The sequence below is a fragment of the Camarhynchus parvulus genome, chromosome 15 (assembly GCF_901933205.1).
Source record: "Camarhynchus parvulus chromosome 15, STF_HiC, whole genome shotgun sequence".
NCBI classification, from domain to species: domain Eukaryota; kingdom Metazoa; phylum Chordata; class Aves; order Passeriformes; family Thraupidae; genus Camarhynchus; species Camarhynchus parvulus.
Window position 1 is genome coordinate 272,305 of NC_044585.1, and position 20,401 is coordinate 292,705.

Below are 20,401 nucleotides of genomic sequence, written 5' to 3' on the forward strand. Positions count from 1 at the left end.
TCCATGAAACAGGGTTCTGGGAGCTGCACATGGGAATGGTTTCATTTTACATCTGTTTGGAATCGAGAGTATGGATTGGGCAGCCAGTGTTTTCTCTTACAACAGGCTGCCATTTTAAAGCCTGTTGCTTAAAGCCATCTTTGCTGATTAGTTTGGATTTTTTTCTCTGCTAATACAATTTTCAGCAACAAATTCCTGTAGAATGGCTGCTGCCATCCCCCTTTTCTTCTGTGTACATTAATGAGTAGTCAATTAAAAATTAATTAATACATGTTCTATGCAGAGCATGTTACCACTGTAGGATAGTGTATGACACATGAAACAACCAATTTTGTAATCCTATTACAAAAAAAAACCCCACAAGTGTGCTTGGGAGGCCCCACTGGTCTTCCAGGTGCCAGAGAATTACACTCCAATCCTTTAATACCCTGCTGGCTGCATCCCTGGCACCTTCTGCTCTGCTGGGGAGGACCCTGTGCTTTATGTGCCACAGCCTAATAGAGATTTCTGTGCATTTTTAGAAATGAATGTTTTTAAATAGAATAAACATCAATGGTTAAAAGGCTCATTCAATAACTCTTTGGTCTTTTGCAGCTTAAAAGGCTGATTGAGACCCCTGCTAGGAGAGCTGAGAAATGTGACTGCCATTGACTTTCCTCCACAGGGGAACATACAAGTCACCCTCAGCCCATCCCTCTCTGTGAGGACTTTCCTGCCCTTCCCCAGCTCTGCACTAGGCTCCCTTTTCCTCCTGTGTCCCTGTGGATCTTTTTATTCGCCTTTGTTCTGCTGACAATGGCTTTATTAACGAGATTAAAGCTGAGTCACTAAGGAGGGTTCAGCCTGTGCCTCCCTGGGTGCCTGTTGAACACCTGCTTTTTAATGAAGAAGGACTCTGTTATCTCAGGAAGGACATTTCCCTAGAGAACAAGTGTGAGGATGGGGGTGACTGTGAGCTATTTATAATTCCTGTTAACTGCACCAGTTCTCACATCCTTTGGCTCATAACCTTGGGCAGCTTTAGTAACCCTGCCCTGGTGCTGACTCAGCACTGTCCTCACTGCTCACAGTGGGGTTCAGTCCTATCTGGGTCAGTATCAGGGTATTTGTGTACTGTAAGGATCAAGTCCCAGCCTACCCCAGCCCCGTGGGGTCCTGGTTTTTGTGGGTCTGGCTGGAGCTTGTCCTCATGACTGGAACGCTGGTGGCAGCAGGGGGGCAGTGGGCACCCTCCCTTTCCCTGCTTTCTGGAGGGGCTTTCCTGAGCATCAGCTGGGGAGTGCTTCCCACCTTGAGTCCTGGGGACACAGAGATCACAACCAGTCAGAGCCATGGCAGAAACAGAGTTTATGAGGATGACCAAATCAGTCTGTTGCTCACAAGCCACGACACAGAGGTGCCAAGCGGGGCCACAGCACCGGTGGCGGCAGCGCGGGGACGAGGTGGGACACGGAGCAGTGCTGGCAGACAGAGGGGTTCACCAGAGCCAGCGTATCCTACTGAGGGTCTCCACAGCCTCTCTAGGGTCCCCTAGGGACTGGGCAGCAAGAAGTAATGGAACAGCTTGCCCACAGTCCCCAGCTCCTCGCAGCATGCAGAGGATGAGGATGGAGCAGGGTGTCCATGCTGCAAGGCCTGTCAAGTTGGCAGCCTCACACTTGACTGACCATGGGCTCATGGGCAAAACAGCCAAGGGTGGCTGCAGCAGGGCTGCTGGGGACCCCCCCCCCATGGCATCCTTGCAGCTGGGGTGACCCCAAAGCATGGGGATGATTGCTGCGGAAGGGGCAATACCGAAAAAGCACCTGGTGAGCCTGTCCCAAGCCCCAGAGAGCCTGGAAGGGGCATCATGGGGGGTTGAGTCCCCATGGTGGGGCAGGGGTTGCTGCTGAGGTGCAGGAGAAGTAGGGAGCTGGCTCCAGGCACACCAGCCCAGGGATGCCACTGGGGACCTCCAGGGACAAGGCAATGTACCTGGGGTCCTGAGCACCCACACCCTGCTCAGGACTGGGGCAAGAGCCTGGCCATGGCATTATCTTCCTGTGGGCATGGGCCCCAGTCCACCCCTCAGACAGCCAATTCCAGCAGCTGGGCTTTTGCTGTGCCAGCCTCCACTGGCTTTCCTGGGGTGCCTTCCCAGCCACCCACTCTGGCCATATCCCTTCTCCATGTCACGTCTCCAGCTGCCCCTCAGCTCCCTCAGCCCCAGCCTTTGAGGAGAGCAGCCCTGGGCATAGGGATGGCAGGGGTGCCTGTGGGGATGCATGATTGGCCCCTGCCTCCTTCCCAAGGGGACAGTGCAGGAGGCAGGGGGGCTGCACTCAGGATGAGGGTCAGCATGGGCAGCACTGGGCTGCCTGTCCCGGTCCCTGGGGAACCTCTGCATGCCCAGCTGCATAGATGTGCTGGCAGACAGGAGATGTACTGCACAGTGCCAGGGTGTGCTTGGGGAGAGGTGAACAAGGACACAGCTCCTCATGAACAGGGCAGGCACTGGGCTGAGACCCAGGTCTCAAGTGCAGGGGATGGGGAGGGAGGCAGCCAGCCCCTCAACAATCTGTCAGAAGCGTGTGGGGAAGGGTGAGCATCCTCATCCTCTCCAGGTGGAGCCCCACACCCAGGGCAGCCCCAGTGGCTCTGCTGTCAGAGGGACCAGGAGGAGATGGGTGGGGCTCTCGCCTGACTGCGGGAGGAGATTCCGACGCTCCCATCTCCAGGTGCCCCCGCTGCCAGGGGTGTCACCTCTTGCAGTCATCGGTGTCGGTGTCTGGCAGCCCGGAGGCAGGCTGGCAGCTGGGCTGGACTGCTTGCACCCTCTCCTCCAGGCTGCCGCCCGGGAACACCACGTAGCGGGCGCTGACACGCTGGGCCCGTGGCTCCCGCAGGTTCTCCTTGCTGTGCCAGATGCCGTAGCCAAAGTAGACGAGCAAGCCTGCAGCGGGCACAGGGACGGCAGGGGCTCCAGCACAGCCTGGCTGCTGGCACCATCATGGCCGGCACCACAGCAGAATGTGGCACGGATGTGGCCAGTAACCCAGAAGAGCAAGAAGCTAAAGCACCACGGGGGCTTAACTGAGCTGCATGCAGGAGGAAAAGTGTCCTGCCCAAGGTTATAAGCATGTTAAGAGCAAGGGGAGCACCCTCAGTCCCTGGGAAAGGCAAGGACTTCCTGAGCCCCAGGGAGCTGCCTCAGGAGCAAGGGGGTGGCTCTGGCCCAAGGCTTTAAGGAGGATCTGAACTTTTAACAGGAACAAGCTGTAACAATCTGGGAAACAGTGAGGCTCAGGAGATGATGGGAGACCTCGTCTTGTGTCTCCAAAGGGGAACCGGAGGCAGAAAGGGGCGGGATATGCCTTACAGACCCATAAATGGGGGAGAGGAACTGCCAAAGGAGCTGGAGAGTGCCAAGACAAACCCTGTTCCCCCTCCTTGGAGCAGCCGTAGGAGCACTCACCCAAGAGCAGCCAGACGGCGAAGCGGAGCCACGTCATGTAACTGAGCTTCAGCATCAAGTATATGTTGAGGATGATGCTCAGCGCTGGGGAGAGGGGTACCAGGGGGATCTGCAGGAGAAAAGGAGTTGGCAGGGGTAACACCTGCAGGACCACATTCTCAATCTTTAAAATTACAGGGACAAAACACAGCACTGGCAAATGTGTGGGACAAACGGACTGTCACCTTGGGATTTCTAGAAGTGGCGCTTTTGTTAAGGAAAAGGAACAATGGAGCCAGGAGCTGGGAGCCAGGCTGGCAAGGTGGGCACAGGCATCATCATGAGGACCAAACAAGCTCCTGGAGTGATCCTGAGGCAACACGGTCCTTGCTAGAGGAGCCAGGGCAGGGGCATGGCAGGGAAGTGGTATCACCACTCGTGTTATGAAGCTGCATTGACATCAGGGCTCAGGTGGGCTGAAAACAGGAGCTGGGGAGCACAAGAGGCATAGAAGTGGTTTGGAGGCTGAAAATAGGCTCCATCACATAGCTGAAGGGCAGCCAAAGTAAGGAGCTGAGGTAGGAGAGGAGCAGAGGAATTGTGAGGATGCAGAGAAGGGAGCCCAAGGTGGACAGGAGCAATCCCTGGGATCCAGCCCATGGGATAGACACAGAACTGCTGGGGATGTCCTCTCCTGGGGACCAGTGGCCACACAGAGTAACAGCAGAGGCACCAACACTCCCCACACACAGTGTCCACAAACACCCTCTTCCTCTCCTCTCTCCTCCTCCTTCAGCAGTTGTGGTGCTTTCAACAAAGTGCTGTGCCTGGGACCCCTGCAGGTCCATCAGAGCTGCTCCCACCTCCCCTCACCCCTGCAGAGGGATTTCCTGCATGGGCCCTGGGCATACCTGGAAAGTCTGGGTGCTGTGCTGCTGCTCGTGTACCCAGATGAGGAGGAGGCTGAGCAGGAAGCCCAGACTGAAGAGGACCAGCAGCAGGGAGTAGCTCCAGGTGGGCAGGTGGAGGTGGGTGTTGCCAAACACTAAGATGGAGCAGAGGCAGATGGCAGACACCATCAAGGTCACCACAGCCACCGTGACCACCTCACCTGGGTAGAAGTCGCTGAGGAACTCCAGGTAGGGCTCAAAAGCTGCCTTCAGCTGCCCCGGCTCCCGCTGCTCTTTACTCTTGCCCCTGTCCACCAGGTGCAGCTTGTCAGAGAAGGACTCGTACTCCTTCAGCTCGCCCCCGGACGGGCCCTCGTGGGGCTCAGCATTGGGCCGGCCACTGGCCCCCGGTGTGGGGACGTCCCCCTTGTGCTGCTGGAAGCGCAGGACGATGATGCTGGCAGCCACGAAGGTGTAGGCCAGCAGAGTGCCGATAGACAGGAACTGCACCAGGGCCTCTAGGTCAAAGACAAGGGCCAGCAGGGCCATAAGCAGCCCAAAGACCACGATGCCGACCACGGGCACCTGTGTGCGGGGATGCACTCGGGAGAAGACCTGAAAGAAGAGCCCATCCTCAGCCATGGCGTAGACGATGCGCGGCAGGGAGAAGAGGTTGCTCAACAGAACTGTGTTCATTGCTGAGGGATGAGTAGAAGAAGGAAGACCCCATCAGACCCAAACCCAAACCGGAGGTTGTTCCCAGCCCCCAAGGCAGAAGGGTGGGCAGCTCCCTCCCACCACTGCCTGTACTCACCACAGATGGAGCCAGCAGCCACCAGAAACCCTGCCCAGGCGTAGCCCCTCCTGTAGAACGCATCAGCCAGGGCAGAGTCAGGGTCCAGCGTGTGCCAGGGCACCATCAGCGTCAGCACAACTGACACCAGGATATAGGCACCGGTGGCCAGCCCCAAGGAGAAAGCAATGGCCCTGGGGACAGCCCTCTGCGGGTTCCTGGCCTCTTCACTGGAGGCTGCGATGACGTCAAAGCCCACAAAGGCATAGAAGCAGGTGGCTGTGCCAGCCATGATGCCCGACAGCCCATATGGGGCAAAGCCACCCTCCTGGGTGCTCCAGTTCTTGGGCTGTGCGAGGACAAAGCCCATAATGAGGATGAAGAGGATGACGCCCATGCTGATGGCTGAGAAGACGTGGTTGAGCCAGGAGGACACTTTGGCCCCAAAGGAGATGAAGGCGGTAGCTACCAGCAGGATGGCAGCTGCCAAGAAGTCTGGATAGCGGGCCAGGAATGGCACCTGCCAGGTACCCACGTGGGTCTCAGTGAAGTTCTTGATCTTGTGGTTAAAGATGGAGTCCAGATAGCCACTCCAGGCCCTGGCCACTGCAGCCCCCCCGATCATGTACTCCAGCAGCACATTCCAGCCGATAAGGAAAGCCCAGATTTCACCCACGGACACGTAGGTGAACATGTAGGCAGAGCCTGTCTTGGGCACGCGGGCTCCAAACTCAGCGTAGCAGAGAGCAGCCAGGAGTGAGGCAAAGCCGGCGATGATGAAGGAGACGATGACGGCGGGGCCGGCGATCTCCTTGGCCACGGTGCCTGTGAGAACGTACAGCCCAGAGCCCACCATGCCCCCGATGCCCAGCAGCGTCAAGTCGATGGTGGAAAGGCATCTGTTAAAGGATGTCTCCATCATGTCATCCTCCAGGGTCTTCACCCGGTTGAGCTTCTGGCAGAAGCGGGTCAGGTCGGTGGAGCGGGGCAGCCATCTTGCCATCGTGGAGGCAGCGGGCCCTGCCCTCAGCAGAGTGAGGGGTCCTCAGCAGTGAGATCCTGCCTGGCGACCTGCTAGAGGGACAGGAAGAGGTGAACATTCCCTTGGTAGTGAGGTATCGAGTGCTGGGGACAGGGTGGAAAAGCCACCAGGGCACATTCCAGGTGTCCCTGGCTCCTCAGCCAGCACAGAGGTCAGCAGAGAGAGTGTGTCCTCCTCCAGGGGTGGCACAGGACAGGGACATGTGCCAGTGTGCCAGGTGGCAGGCAAACCACAGCACTCACAGGGCAGCATCTCCCCATTAAAGCCCAAACCAGTCTGCTCTGGCCCTGATGAAGGTTTCCTTGCTGCCTCCTCTCCACCTTATCCAACATCTACTTGAACTTCGCCCTGCTGTGCCAGGACCCCACCACGGGGGCATGCAGCATCTCCCTGCTCCCAGGATCCTGCTGCTTCCCCAGAGGTTGCAGCAGAAGTCCAGAGCAGCTCCCATGGGAGTCTCCAAGGAGACCAAGAAACAGCCAGTGCTAGGGACCAGCCACACTGGCAGCTGCCATCATGACAGTGGGAGGACACAGCACTAGGGACATTCAGGTGCTGCTTCCCAGCTGCTCTATGGGGTGATTGGTGACTCTGTGGACACTCTCCCCTCCCAGTTGCCCTCCCTCCTGTGCCAGAAGCCCCACACCTACGTAAAAAAACATGTCATGCTCGGAGGGCTGGTGCAGCCCCACTCCAGGGTCCACATCTCAGAGGCCAAAAGGTCGTGGAAAGCCTACGAGGAGATGGAATGACAGGACCAATGATGGCCCGTGAGGACAGCGTGCACAATCCGTGCTGGCTGAGACTCCCAGCCCTGCACATCCAGGTCCCCGCGACCGGAGGCGTTGGCACTACCGGGGTCCCCAAGCCCAACAAACGCAACAGGCGCAGCTGGGAGGATGCGGAGCTCGGTGCCCACTGGACACGGAGCATCCACGGAGTTCGGGGTGGCCAAGGGTGGGGACCTCCAGACCGAGGAGGGTGTGTAGGGGTTACAGATTAATCCTGGGCGGCGAGAGGCGATAATTTCGCCCCTGTTCAGCCCCGCAACGATGCCGGTTCCGGGCAGCGCCGAGCCCCGACCCCGATCCCCGCCGCGCTCCCCCAGGACGCTGCCCACAGTGCCGATCCCAGCCCGGGTCCCGGTCCCAGGGGGTGTCGCTCACCTGCGAGGGCGGCCGGGGGCCCCGCACCGGCCCCGGCCTCACCTGCTCCGCGCCGCCGCCGCCGCCGGCTCCGCCTCCCGGGGCCCGGCGGAAGGGCGGTGGCCGCGCGGGCCCCGGGGCTGCCTCCACCCCCTGGAAGGGGCAGAGACAGGGGGGCAGCCCCCCGGGAGTGTGTGCCCGGCTGGAGCCGCACAGAAACGGGATGCAGGGTGGTCATGGAGACATTCCAAAGGCTGCAGCCTGGGCTGCTCCGGAGGCAGACTGGGAGAGCTGAGGGTGTTCGGCCTGGAGAAGGCTCCAGGAAGACGTTAGAGCTCTTTCACATGCCTAAAGGGCTTCCAAGAGAGCTGGAGAGGGACCTGGGACAAGGACCTGGAGTGACAAGGGGGAATGGCTTTCTACTGACAAAGGGCAGGATCACATGGGTTATTAGGAAGGAATTCTTGGCTATGAGGGTGGGGAGGCCCTGGCACAGGGTGCCAAGGGCACTTGTGGTTGTCCCTGGATCCCTGGAAGTGCCCAAGGCCAGGCTGGACAGGGCTTGAAGCAACCTGGGATAGTGGAAGGTGTTCCTGCTCATGAGCTTCTAATCCAAGGTCTCTGCTAACCCAGACTACTCTGTGATTCTGTAATGGAGCAGTTATCTTAAATCCCATCCACTGGATGCAGTTCTGGATGGAGCAAGAGGCTGAGATCCTGCTCCTCTCTCTCTACTCACTCTGCTCTGGAGCAGCTACCTGAAGGGCAGGCACATCCTCTGTGCTCAGGTGTTTGTCATGAAGAAACTGAGGTGTGGAGAAAGCTGTGGGAGGAGGAGCTCCTGAACAGGCCCCTCCAGCTCACAGTCCTCCTGCCTGGCCAGGAGCACAAATCCTGAGCAAAAGCCTGTGGTGTTTCCTCCTGGCCCTGCAGGGCAGTGAAGGGGAATCACCTCTATCCATCTCTAAGTCAAAAGGTGTTTCGCTTCCAGAAGTGCTTCACCTCCTCTTGAACCTCCATAAACCTTCTGCCTCTGCAGCCCCCTGGGGCAGAAGTTTCCCAAGCAGTCATCCATCCCACCCAAACCTGTCTGTTACAGGTGCCCTGCAATGCTACTGCTCTTGTATTTCTAGGGAGTGAAGTCCCTCTCCATGTCACCCATAGTTTTATCTCCACCCTGCCCCCTCTTGTGCCCTTTGTCAAAGATAAAGGAGTCCAGGTCAGCTGGAAGGCGTTCCAGATCCCTGGTGTCCCCAGGGCCTTTTCAGAGCTTGTTCCATCCCTACCGTGCCTTTGTCCAGGTGAAGGAATTTACATTTAGGTGCTTCACAGCAGCAACATGTTTATAATTTTCTTCTCTGATCCCCTTCTCATGTCTCATCTAGTTTTCTGATGGCTCCTGGGCACTTAAACTGTCATTTTCATGGGCCCACCAGTCACCCTCAAGTTGCACCCACAACTTGGAGCCCACAGTGCAACTCTTGAGGGCTCCCACCTGAACACACTCACCTTTATCCACACTGGATTGATCTCCTCATGTGGAGGGGACCTTGCTCTCCTCCTCAACAGCCCAAAATATAGGAAAAGGAAGGAATAAACAGGATTTGTCCCTTCCTGCCACCCATTACTCACCTTCCACCAGCTCCTGGGTGAACATGGGGCTGGCATGGAGCCATAGCTCTCGTGTTAGTCACCTTGCACCTCAACAGGGAACTTGATCCTCGGGTTGCATCCCCTCTCCGTGTAATTTCTGGCATACATGGAGCTCTGGCCAGGCACCTTTGGTCCAGGTATGTGGATGCCTGAAGCTAAACACATGTTCCTGGAACACCAGTTGAGTTTGGGAGCTGCACAGGTCACTGAACCAAGGAGCTGAGCCAGCCAAAGCCCAGCAGAACTTCCAGCCCCCTCGGGTTGCTCTCACCAGGTCTGCCCTGTGTTACTGGCAGTACCACAACTGCACTGGCTGGGGCACAGCAATGCTGTGGGATGGTGTCCCCCTCTGGTGACACAATGACACTTGCTTGGAAAAATATCAGTATCCTCCATGTTGTACTGTCCAGCTTCAGGGGCTGAGCAAGTGTTCCTCTCCTGAAATCCTGCTGATCTGATCACATCCCAGGGCAGGGGCTTTGCTCCCTTAGGATAACCTTTCCCACCACCTACCCCTGCAGCTCTCCACCCTGACCTTTCTGAAACCCAACCTGAGCACAGGCATGGAAAATTTCAGCTTGGATGCAATCAGCTGCCTGGCAGAGCCATCTGCAAACAGATGGCAGAAGCAGGAAGCCCGAGAGCTGCTGTTGCCATGGCAGTGCCAGAACAGCCCCTGACACCGCCTCTCCTTGTAGACAGCAGCAGTCCTGGGTCCCAGGGGCCCTGCACTGAGGTGGACTCCATCCCTCACTCCACAGGGCAGCGCAGTGGGGCTGAACCCACGGGCAGGAACCTCCATCCCAGCTCCTCCAGGTACACCCTCACTCTGCTGCTGCTCCAGCCGTTCCAGAGACCTTGTGTAGAGGAAAGGGAAGCTTCTGGGAGGCAACGTGACACCCCCAGCACCCGGGCATCCTTTCCTGCAATAGAACTCACTGTTCACTCCCGCCTTCCCTAGCCACACCTCAGGAAGCAATTTCCTTGCCAATTGCTCTGGTTACAAACCTGACCACAGATGCTGACTTCACCCAGCCCGCACCAGTGGCTACCCTGTGTCTTCCCAGGAGGATGAAGGTGTCTCCAGAGGGGAATGTTGCCCACCTTGCTCCTCACCACTGCTCAGCACAGAGTTCCCACCTAAGGGTCCAGTGGCAACACAGTTCCAGGAGCTCTGTGGGGACTTTGCAGTGGTGCAGGTCCCATACCAGCCTGCTTTCCAGATGGAGACTTTCATCCAGGAGGTGAAGACTCCACACAAGCAGTAGGTCTTGTCTCCAGCTCCTGAATCACAGCACCATCACCCCCATGGGGAGGGAACACCCACACATGATGGAAATGGGAGGGGGCCTCAGCCCTGAATTTCCAAAAGCCTCCTTGGTCCTTGTAGCTCTGATCTTGTGTTTGTGTCCTCCATCACCAGCTTTCCCCACCATAAGGCCACCCACAAGCTCTTCCAACACCCTGAAAGATCTCAGAAACACTCCAGGTTCCTTCCCAGCTTCCATCTAATGCACCACAAGCCCCACTCATCAACTGAGGACAGGACAAACACAACCACTGGCATTCAGAAAGCTGCAGCTCCAAAAGGAAAGTGTTTTATTTTTCTTAATTTGGAAACCAGTTTAAAAGAAGAAAGCAAAAGCTCTGTTTTCTGAGTCAATGAGAACACTGCAAACACCAGTCCAGTAACTCTGGGCTGAGGCCTGAAATCCTCCTTTAATAGAGATGATGCTGGCCAGGATAAACAAATACAGATAATGCTGGTACCAGCCTGGAGGAGACTCTGGGAAGGGTCTGCCTGTCTAAGAGGTTGTTTCTGCCTTAACAACACCCAGAAGCATCCTTGGAATTGTTCCCCCCTCCCCAGTTATATCATCTAAACACAGGGTCACCCTCACACAGTGGGGCTCTGTGTAGTCAGTGCTCAGCCCAGCCTTGGCTCAGTGATGGCCTCAGCATCACTGAGGACATTCCTGGCAGGTGACCATGCTCCATCATCTCCCAGCTGAGCCAGATGCAGATGACACTGCTCTGAGGATCCTGAGGATCTGAGAGCCATCCCCAGGCTCCAAACCATCCCCTGTGCTGGGCTCTGCCTGCCCCAGCTCTAATCTAAGTGTCTCAGCAATTTCTTCTACTCCTGTAGCCTCTTCCTGACACAATACAAAGCAAATGCATGGACAGTCTGTTTTGAGGGAAGTCAGAGGAAAAACTCTGGGAGGTGAACAGTAGATTTGCTCTTTCAGGAAAAAGTCTTAGCCTCAGCTTCCTTCTGCTGCAGCTTCCGAATCAGCTCCAGCAAATTCATCTGTAGAGTCAGCTCCTGCAAAGGGAGAAAAATGTTTGTGCAAAGAGATGATTCCATTCCCTGCGGCAGGAAGCAGGAAGGACTGGCCTGTACCACCTCCCCAAGACCTTCTTGTTCTTAGGGAATTACACAAAAATCAACCAGGCAGCTAAAAACCAAATGCTTAATCTTGTTCAGGTGTTGCTCTAAAACATGGAGCAGTGACATCTTACCAGACCTGCTGCAAACTGTGGCTGTCTTAAGAATCCCAGCACTTGAGGATTCCTCAAGGATGCAGAGAGGCTCTTTCTTCTTGACCATGATAAATGTGCTAGGGGCTATGAGGGCTGGCAGGCTGAGGAGAGGCAGCAGCCCCAGAAAAGGTTCCCCAGGCCCCTCCCCACACCCCCTGCAGCATCTCCAACTTCCTGACCCCTTCCCAGCATACAAGGGCAGGAAGAGGAGGGATCGCTTTGGGAACCCTCTGAGTGGGATCCAAGGCAGGTGCAACACATGGCTGTGCTGGTGCATCAAATTCCCTGCAAGCATTTCATTCCCTATTTCTGGAAAACTCATTTTTCCAGGACCACAATCTATTGGAGACATCAACATCAGCTCACAGTTCCTTTGCCACCTGCTCATTCTTTAGTTACATTCTAGCTCAGAGACAACATAGTGGAGCCAATAATTTGAGAGTGTAGGTCTGTGACTCAGCCTGGCAGACACGGGGCTACGGAAATAAAAACCTATTTTTGTAAGAATATATCTCCTGCACAGGGAAGCATTTCATACAGACTGGGGGGGAAACACATCAGCTGATGGGAACCGCGTGAACAGATTCCAACAGGGATTTCTTGGTGGCACTCACAGGCACAGTCCAAGATCCGGGTTGGTCTTGGCACCTATCCTAAAGGCAAACATACACAAACGCAGCAAAGAGGAACCCTAATAAGGCTTATTGCTTACAAAAACAACATGAAGGGCGGGGCAAGAGGGAGAGAACAGGCTCTCTGCATTATACAACCAGGGAATAGCAACACTGAAAATATTAGAGGCTTGTTCAAGGCTCCACAACTGGGAATCATGCAGGTGGGCGTTAGAAAATGCCTGTTTAGCTTCGTTTAAGCTGTCTTTTCTCAGCAGTAGGTTTTTATCAAAGTGACATTTAATCAGCTGAAAAAACAGAGTTAAGAACAGCCTGTCTCTGTGTTCCCTGCAAACTTGTATGGCTTTACAAGACTTGGGAATTCTGAGATTTTTTTGTTCCTGTGGTGGCAGGAACAAAGGACATAAAGGAATAAATAAATAAGGACAATGTGGACAAACCCAGGTAACTCCTCAGACAGTTTGAGAGCAAATGCCCTGGGGAAACTGGGAACAATTCTTTAATCACAGCCTGAGATCATCAGCTCCAGCAAGTCATATGCAAGAATGAACAAAGTGCCTAATAAACAGTCTTGAAGTCAGTTTTCATAGCTAAGCTGAATATAAATGCAGTAAATGAATCCTTTTAGTGCTTTTCAGACCCATTTGAGATTCACAGAACTGCAGGCTGTTGGCAGTGTTTTGGTCCTCCACAATGGAAAAAAATACTGCGGGAAGTTGGGAATGCTGCCAAATGGTACCTGGGTTTCTGCTCTTTAGTTATGAACTGAGTACAAGTTCTGTCCAGCGCACACCACCCACCAGTAGGGAGGCAAAGGATGGATTGTTCTGTCTGACACACCCATCCCCAATTTATCTACAGTGAGATTTTTTTAAAAAATTAAAGATACCAACCAAAGAGCACTGTTAAACAATCATGGAATGGTTGGGGTTGGAAGGGATTTCAAAGGTCAACCATTTCCACCCCCTACCATGGGCCGGCACACCTGCCACTATCCCAGGTTGCTCCAAGCCCCATCCAGCCTGGCTTTGGACACTTCCAGGGATACAGGGGCAGCCACAGCTGCTCTTACCAGCCTTCCAGAGAATAATTTCTCTCCAGTATCCCGCCTAAGCCTGCCCTCTGGCTGTGGGAAGCCATTCCCCCTTGTCCTGTCACTCCAAGCTCTTGTCAGAACACCTTGCCTGCCGTGCTCAAACACCAACCTGGGGGTTGGTGGTGATGTAGAAGCCAGACACCCCCGCCTTCTCCAGGGTGCTCTGCTGGTCGATTACTTTTTGGTCCAATTCCAAGACTATCTTCTCATCCATCATTCGCTGTTCCTCTCGGATCTGTTGCTCCATAGCCTGAAAAACATTAAAGTCACTGGGAAAGTGGAATATCTGCGTTCCTCCCATCTTTTTCTCATCTCTAAAATTTTTACTTGGAACCCAAGAGCAACCAGGCCCTGTGAGAGTCTGTCCAAAATCCTGCATTTTTCCTGCCTCACGATTGAAGACCCCCAAACAGCTTAAAACTGAACCAGTACAGGGGGGAAGGGGTGTTGTCTCTTAGCTACCTGTCTCCATAGGTAGTTATCTGTATACGCTACGCTGAACTTGATGGACATTCTGCCCTGATTTCGAACAATGGATCTGGACTTCCCCGCCTCCCGGCCTAACTGGCTTTGAACTGTAGAAATGGCCCCTTTCCAATAAAAAGACCCCCTTGCCTGCCTTCAACCATCGTGACAGACAAGCAGAGATGCGGGCTTCTTCATCAAGGGATCAAGACAAGAAGCCCCTGTGCCACAAGACCCCCTTGTACTTTCTTCCAAAGACTGGGACTGAACACGCCCCCCGCAGCTTGGGGGAGGTGTGCTGTTGGAAGGGGGAAGGCTGCCCAGAAGCAAAGGCGCGAGCACTGAAGCATTAAAACAATGGTTCCTGCTGGTTACTCGGACTCGGACTCTGTGTACCTGTGTGTACCCCATGTTCTGTACTTTCCCCCCCTTTTTGAACCATTGTTTCGTTGTGAAACCACTTCCCTTCCCCCAACAAAAAATGGTATAACTAGGGTCCCAGATTTTGCCATACTTTGAGATCTCCCCGGACCTGGTAACCCTGCTGAGCTCTCGACGGCTGGACTGCAAAAGCCACACCATGGTTTCGGTAGCTATAATCCATATTCCCCTTTTTTTTCCTCCCTCTTTTCCTTGTATTTTCCTTTTTTCTCCGGTTCCCCCTTCACCAATGCTCTTCTGTTGTGAATTTTCAATAAAACTGTATCTGATTTTGTTGCTGTAAATCCTCTGTGCCTTTGTTGGTTATTTTTGCACCTAAAATCAACCCCACTCATCTGTACCGCTGGGTCAGATCGGGACAGGCCCTGAATCTCTCCTGATGAGTCCAAGGACAGCCATGGGAAACCAGCACAGCCCCGGGTCTTAACACCTCCACCTGCAAAGCTGCCACTTGAGAAAATGCAGGGAAGTCATGGGAACAGCCTGCTCTGAGTGTTTGGAGGCCAGGAAAGACCATGAGGAAAGACCAAAGTATCTGAATCACTTTCTCTGATGAGTCACCACCTCACCTATGGCTGAGCTCAGCCCAAGAACTATGTGCCCCTCTCAGGTGAGGCTGAAGGAATCCTTGGAGGAATAACCTAGGCCACTCAAGCTCATCAAGATGGCTCCGTGGACACTAATATGGTACTGGAGCTGTAAACCCCATAGAGATCCTATTTATTTCTGAAAGGATCTGAATGCTGGGCTCTATTTTTGACAGACTGAAAACATTATGAAAGGAGGACTTTGCCAGAATAGCTCCAACCAGGAGCACATGGCCACTCCTGCCTCACCAACATCTGCCCAAGCTTCAGCAGAGTGATTCTGTGCTGCCTCCAGAGAAGAATGGAGCCCAGCAAACAAAGGCATGCTGGAAATCAGGAGTGCAAGCAGAGACCAGGACTGCAGGGGACAAGCAGAGAATAGATCAAGTAAAGAGCCCCATGTGTGCAGAGGTGATACAACCTCACCAGGCTGCACTGAACAGCAGACTTCCTTTGCAAGCCACAGGGAACACCAGGAATCATCAAACCCCATCAAAAAACAATGACAAGCTCATTTTTGTAGAGTGGGCAGCAGAGTGAAGGGGCAGATTCTGCTGCTCTGCTCAGGTGAGACCTCACCACCTGAGGTCCAGCTCTGGGGGCCTAGCACAGGAAGGCCTAGCACAAGAAGGACATGGAGCTACTAGAGCAAGTCCAGAGGAGGGCAAGGAGATGCTCCAAGGGCTGAAGCATCTGTGTCACCTTGAGCCCCTTCCAGTGCCTAAAGGGGCTCCAAGAGAGATGGAGAGGGTCTTGAGACAAGGGATGTAGAAACACAACAAGGGGGAATGGCTTCAAATGGAGAGGGCAGAATTAGACTAGATGTAAAGAGGAAATTCTTCCCTGTGAGGATGGTGACACAATGACAAAGGTTGTCCAGAGAAGCTGTGGCTGCCCCATCCCTGTCAGTGTCCAAGGCCAGACTTGATGGGGCTTGGAGCAACCTGGGATAGTGGCAAGTGTCCCCACCCATGCCAGGATGTGGGACTGGATTAATTTGAAGGTCCCTTCCAAACCAAACCATTCCATCATTCTGTGCTTCTCCTGCAAGAAGTAGGAAATAAATAAACCATTAGAGAGCATCCAAAGGAAGGCAACAAACATGGTGAAGGGCTTTGAGGGGAAACCATACGAGGAGTGGATGGTCTGTTCAGCTGGAGGAGACTGAGGGGAGACTCACTGAAAATTAAAACTTCCTTGAAAGGCAAAGAGGAGGGGCAGACGCTAATCTGTTCTCTGTGGTGATCAGTGATAGAAGCTGTGGGAATGACTTGAAGCTGTGTCAGGGAGGGTTAGGCTGGATATCAGGGAAAGGTTTTTCCCCCAGAGGGTGCTGGGCACTGCCCAGGCTGCCCAGGGAATGGGCACGGCCCCGAGGCTGCCAGAGCTCCAGGAGCCTTTGGACAGCACTGCCAGGGATGGACAGGGTGGGATTGTTGGGGAATCTGGGCAGGGACAGGAGCTGCGCTGGATGGCCCTTGTAGGTTTCTTCTGACTCAGCTTATTGTGTGATTCTGTGAAAAGCCACAAGTTTCATCATTTCATTCATGCAAAGCTGCCCCTTTGTAACAGAGAACACAGGCACATGTTCAGCTGGAAACATCCATGTGGTTAAACTATCCCCCCTGCACAGAAAGTCACAAACCCCAGTGGCTGGTGGTTAAAATGGCCTTGGAGGGGAGATGAACACCTCCACCCTGCCACAATTCCTGGTGAAAATTCAGAATTTGTGTGACAGAACTCTTGGCCATGCACAGTCTGGGGAAGGGCTGAGGTGTGTCTGCACCAAGGGTATCCATGGGTCTCTGGAAAAGGTGTGACCTAACAAAGAGCAGCTATCACTCACATGGGGCAGGAGTTACCTCTTGGAACCTCTCCTGGATGCAGAGCCCACAATTAGCACGTCACAGTGAGAAACCTTCACAGAACCATCTGCAATTAAGTAAGATGCAGAACTTGGATCCCCTAGAAGGTGACTACACAAAAGCTGCTCCAGAGAAAACATTCAGGGCAGGATCTCATGGCAATAAATAGGAAGAAACTCAAGACAACTCCAGCTCCAACAGAAGCCAAGGCAGAGTGATGACTGCTCCTTCACCAAAGGATGCTGAGGAACAAACCTAAGCAAGCTCTGTCCTCACACTTTCTTCAATCCCTTTGTGGGAGACACAACAGATTAAAATGCCTCATTCCCCAGATTTTCCTTCCTCCCACCCACCTCAGGGTGCCATTGCCTCCTTCACTTACTATGCTGGAGAACTGACTTCCTTTGGACTTGAACAAAACACCCAAATTTAAGTGCCTCACATTGCTTAGTGTTGGCATCTAATTCTGGGTAGAGAAAAGTGCCATATCTTGGACAAATCTGAAGCACGCAAGTTTTGCTTCAGTCCTGCTGGCCACGGACCCTGCATGATGGACTAAGCTTTTCTAAATGCCAGGGGTTCCACTGAGGAGCCAAACATCTAAAACATACACCTTGTATTACCTGTCCTGTGAGACAGGTTATCTCATGGGAGCTGGTCATGGAAACCTTTAACCACAGAGGGCACCTCCAATTACACACATATCACATATAACAGAGATGATCAATCTGATCCCAAAATGCTCTACAGCAGAATTGTCAGAGGATAAAGACGGGAAGAAGTGACTCTATTAACACCTGGGAGAGGAAAACAGAAGAAAGGTAGAGGGCAGGTAGGAGGAAGTTGCACAGCATGTAAGACAAGAAGTGAGACACATCTGGGCAATTTAATGCAATACTGGAAGTGTTGAAAACAGGCAGTAGAGATTAGTGCTGGAAGTCTAAGTTACTCAGAGACAGAAGTAACAAGGACAGGTACCAGAGGTCCAGCCTGGCTTTAGTTACCTTGACAGGAAATGAGGAATGTGGAAACACTACAGGATCCAACAACAGCAAGCACCGACATGGTGCTGCCGTGGGCCAAGGCAGGAAACTGTTCTCATTCACCTAATGTGGACCAAAGTAGCTTACCCCCACATTTCAACTCCACTGATTAACATAACCAGCTACTTGCCATTTTCTTACATTACAAAACTGCCTCCATCTATCACCAAGAGGTGACAGAAAAGTCCTCTGGGACTGAATCTTTTTGAAATGCCTTGGGATGCTCTCAGAAACTCTTACTGTAATTATGAAACTCGAGGTGTTTCCTCCTTATCAGTGGTACTCCTATAGGATAGGTACACCTATCCTATACAGGCTTCCGGCCATCAGATAATGATGGATCATTAAAGTACTGTGGAGAGCACTGCCTTTGGAGCAGGCTCCTGAGCTTCCACAATTCTCAGATCACACCAGGGATGGCAAGAGCCTGCGCCCCTACCTTGACGGGACAAAAGGTAGAGCAAGAGAAGAAGGCCTCTAGACTGAGGTGGGGAAACTAGGTCTGTGCTAGTTGCCAGGCCAGCCAGGCCAGCTGGTGTCTCCTGAGGCTGCAGGATAGGAATAGCCAAACCCTCTGGAGATGCTGCAGAGCTCCTGCAGCAACGGGGCTGTGAGAGTCCTGGGAAGGGACACAGCTCTGCACCCCTACCACCCCCACCTCCACCCCAGCCCCTCTCACCTCCATCTCACGCTGCTGGGCTGCACGGAGCAGTGGCAAGTTGTGGGGCCTGCAGCACTGCTGGGCCTCCTTGTGCCGATGGAACAGCTCCTGCTTCAGCCCTGCCAATGGCACGGGGGGCTCAGGAGGGCACACTGCTGCCAGGTGCCCCCAGTGCCACCCCTCCCTCCCTCCAGTGTCCTCCCCACAACGTGCAATGTCATTCCCTGTAGCTCCCTTATGCCCTCACAACCCACCACCACGGTGCCACAAATCTGCCTTTCCAGTGCCACCCCGAAACCCCCCAACCTGTTCCTCTCAGCATCATCCCCAGCCCCCAGTGTCCCCATCACAGTCCCCCGGTGCCCTCTAGTGTCACCCGCAGTGTCCTCCACTGTCTCATAACCTGCCCCCTCAATGTCATCCCCCTCCCGCCCAGTGCCATCCCCAAGCCCCCACTGCCCCCTCAACCTGCCTCCCTGGTGTCCCCCCACCGCCTCCACAACGTCCCACCCCCAGTACCCCCCGAACCCCCTCCCCACCCCAGAGACGCCCCAGGCCCGTCTCCTCCCGCAGTGTCCCCATCACTTCCCTGGAGTGCCACCCCCATTTCTCCTGAGCTGTCCACCCCCTCTGTCCCCTCCCGTGCTCCAGGACGGCCGCCCTTGCGGCCCTCGCCCTAGCGCTCCCCTCTCCAGTCCCCCCAGTGGCCCGGAACTCCCCCCACGGTGGCCCCGGTACCGCGGTGCTCGCTGTGCAGCTGCCGCCGCTGGCTGTACAGGTTCTTCTCGGTGAGGTGCTGGATCTCCAGCAGCCCCTGCACGATCTCGAACACGGTCCCGTCCAGCAGCGCCAGCGCCAGCTCGGACAACGTCGTGTACGAGAGGCGCTGCTGGCAGGCACTGCGGGCACAAACCGGGTCAGCGCCAGCACCGGCAGCGGCCCCTGGCCCCCCTCGGGATCCGCTCACCTGGGCAGCGCCTTGACAAGCGCCTGCAACTCGGCCAGCAGCCGGTAGTGCCGCTCCTGCTGCCGGGACAGCACCTCCTGCTGCTGCTGCTGCTCGGCCGCCTCGAACCCGCCGGGCCGCGCCACCGCCATCGCCCCCGCCCGCTCCCTCACCCTCACGCGCTCCCTCACGTCCCTTCTGCGATCTTCGATCTGCGCCTGCGCAGCGCCGTGCGACCTCTCCCTCCTGCCGCAATTTGCGCATGCGCGGGGCCGCCCCACGCCTCCATCGTCCCGCCCCGCCCCCGAGCCGCTCAAGCCTCGCCCCTCCGGCCTTCACAAGCCACGCCCCCAGAAGCAGCCAATCCCGACCCAGTTCCTCCCATGACCACGCCCACTGCCCCGCCTCCCGGCGCTCCCCGTCGCGATTCCCGCTCGTCCCCGTCCTTGCCGCTCCCCGTCGCGATTCCCGCTCGTCCCCGTCCTGGCCGCTCCCCGTCGCGATTCCCCTCATCCCCGTCCTTGCCGCTCCTGGCAGCCTCGGGACCCCCCTCCGCGCCCCGGCCGGAGATTTGCAGGCGGTTCCACCCCAGCCCGTCCCATGGGATGCACGGGCAGGAATCTCGGACTATCCCCCTGCTCCAGCTTGGAAGCAGCTACAGATGTTTTAAATGACTTTATCAGGAGCGTTTCAGGCGTAATTTGTCCGCTTTGGAGTGGATGAGTCAAAATTGGGTGACAAGGTGGCTTCAACCAGGGCCAAAAATATGGTGCATCCCCAGCACTGGTGGATTGCACTCTGTGGAGTAATTCCAACCTGTCAAGTGGGGAACATCCCCTATGGACACTGTGCCAGGGTCATGCTGGGCAATGTCTGTGGATGCCTTGGGAAGGATGAGGCCGCATGGCTGCCCAGATCCCTTCCAATCCCTGAAATCACATGGAGTGTTGCATGCTGGGATGGTGATGGGTCCTTCCCGTGCACGCTGGGGTGTGGGAGATGAGAGGTGAAGAAGGATAAGCTGTGCATTCATGGCAGCAGACCACAGGAAAAGGTTCCTGTCTTCAATTAGTAAGAGGAAAGATTCATTGAAATGGGTTAAGAATGCCTTAAAAATACTGGATTTAATAGGACCTCAAAGCCTACAGATGCTGCACTGCTGCTC

At 54.9% G+C, this 20,401-nt stretch overlaps 2 protein-coding genes across 4 annotated transcripts; both read right to left on the bottom strand.

The window, feature by feature from the left end:
- Positions 1-1,020: 1,020 nt before the first annotated feature.
- Positions 1,021-7,389, bottom strand: SLC7A4 (solute carrier family 7 member 4). Of its 3 annotated transcripts, none has more exons than XM_030959237.1 (5): positions 7,325-7,389; positions 5,138-6,190; positions 4,345-5,021; positions 3,455-3,563; positions 2,739-2,932 (listed from the first exon to the last, which is right to left on the bottom strand). In XM_030959237.1, exons 2-5 carry the CDS (start codon positions 6,117-6,119, stop codon positions 2,739-2,741), a joined length of 1,962 nt encoding a protein of 653 aa, XP_030815097.1. In that variant the 5' UTR covers positions 6,120-6,190; positions 7,325-7,389. The 3 variants fall into 3 exon arrangements, with proteins under 3 accessions (XP_030815096.1, XP_030815097.1, XP_030815098.1); XM_030959238.1 differs by having other exon boundaries at positions 5,138-6,187; positions 7,325-7,387; XM_030959236.1 differs by lacking the exon at positions 7,325-7,389 and having other exon boundaries at positions 1,021-2,932; positions 5,138-6,134.
- A 3,128-nt stretch (positions 7,390-10,517) lies between these two features.
- Positions 10,518-19,421, bottom strand: LOC115909460 (protein DGCR6). Its single transcript, XM_030958821.1, has 5 exons — positions 19,258-19,421; positions 19,029-19,189; positions 18,309-18,409; positions 13,338-13,478; positions 10,518-11,282 (listed from the first exon to the last, which is right to left on the bottom strand). The coding sequence occupies exons 1-5, from the start codon at positions 19,386-19,388 to the stop codon at positions 11,202-11,204; spliced, it is 615 nt and encodes a 204-aa protein (XP_030814681.1). The 5' UTR covers positions 19,389-19,421; the 3' UTR covers positions 10,518-11,201.
- Positions 19,422-20,401: the final 980 nt, after the last annotated feature.

Bases quoted from the DNA above. Each gene is read 5' to 3' on its own strand.
- SLC7A4 (XM_030959236.1), bottom strand. From the start codon at position 6,119: ATGGCAAGATGGCTGCCCCGCTCCACCGACCTGACCCGCTTCTGCCAG. The intron at 5,022-5,137 runs GTGAGTACAGGC...CTCATCCCTCAG, and splicing joins GGCTGCTGGCTCCATCTGTG to CAATGAACACAGTTCTGTTG. The intron at 3,564-4,344 runs GTATGCCCAGGG...TTTCTCCTGCAG, and splicing joins ACAGCACCCAGACTTTCCAG to ATCCCCCTGGTACCCCTCTC.
- LOC115909460 (XM_030958821.1), bottom strand. From the start codon at position 19,388: ATGGCGGTGGCGCGGCCCGGCGGGTTCGAGGCGGCCGAGCAGCAGCAG. The intron at 19,190-19,257 runs GTGAGCGGATCC...TTGTGCCCGCAG, and splicing joins CTTGTCAAGGCGCTGCCCAG to TGCCTGCCAGCAGCGCCTCT. The intron at 11,283-13,337 runs GTTGGTGTTTGA...CTCCCTTTGCAG, and splicing joins ACATCACCACCAACCCCCAG to GAGCTGACTCTACAGATGAA.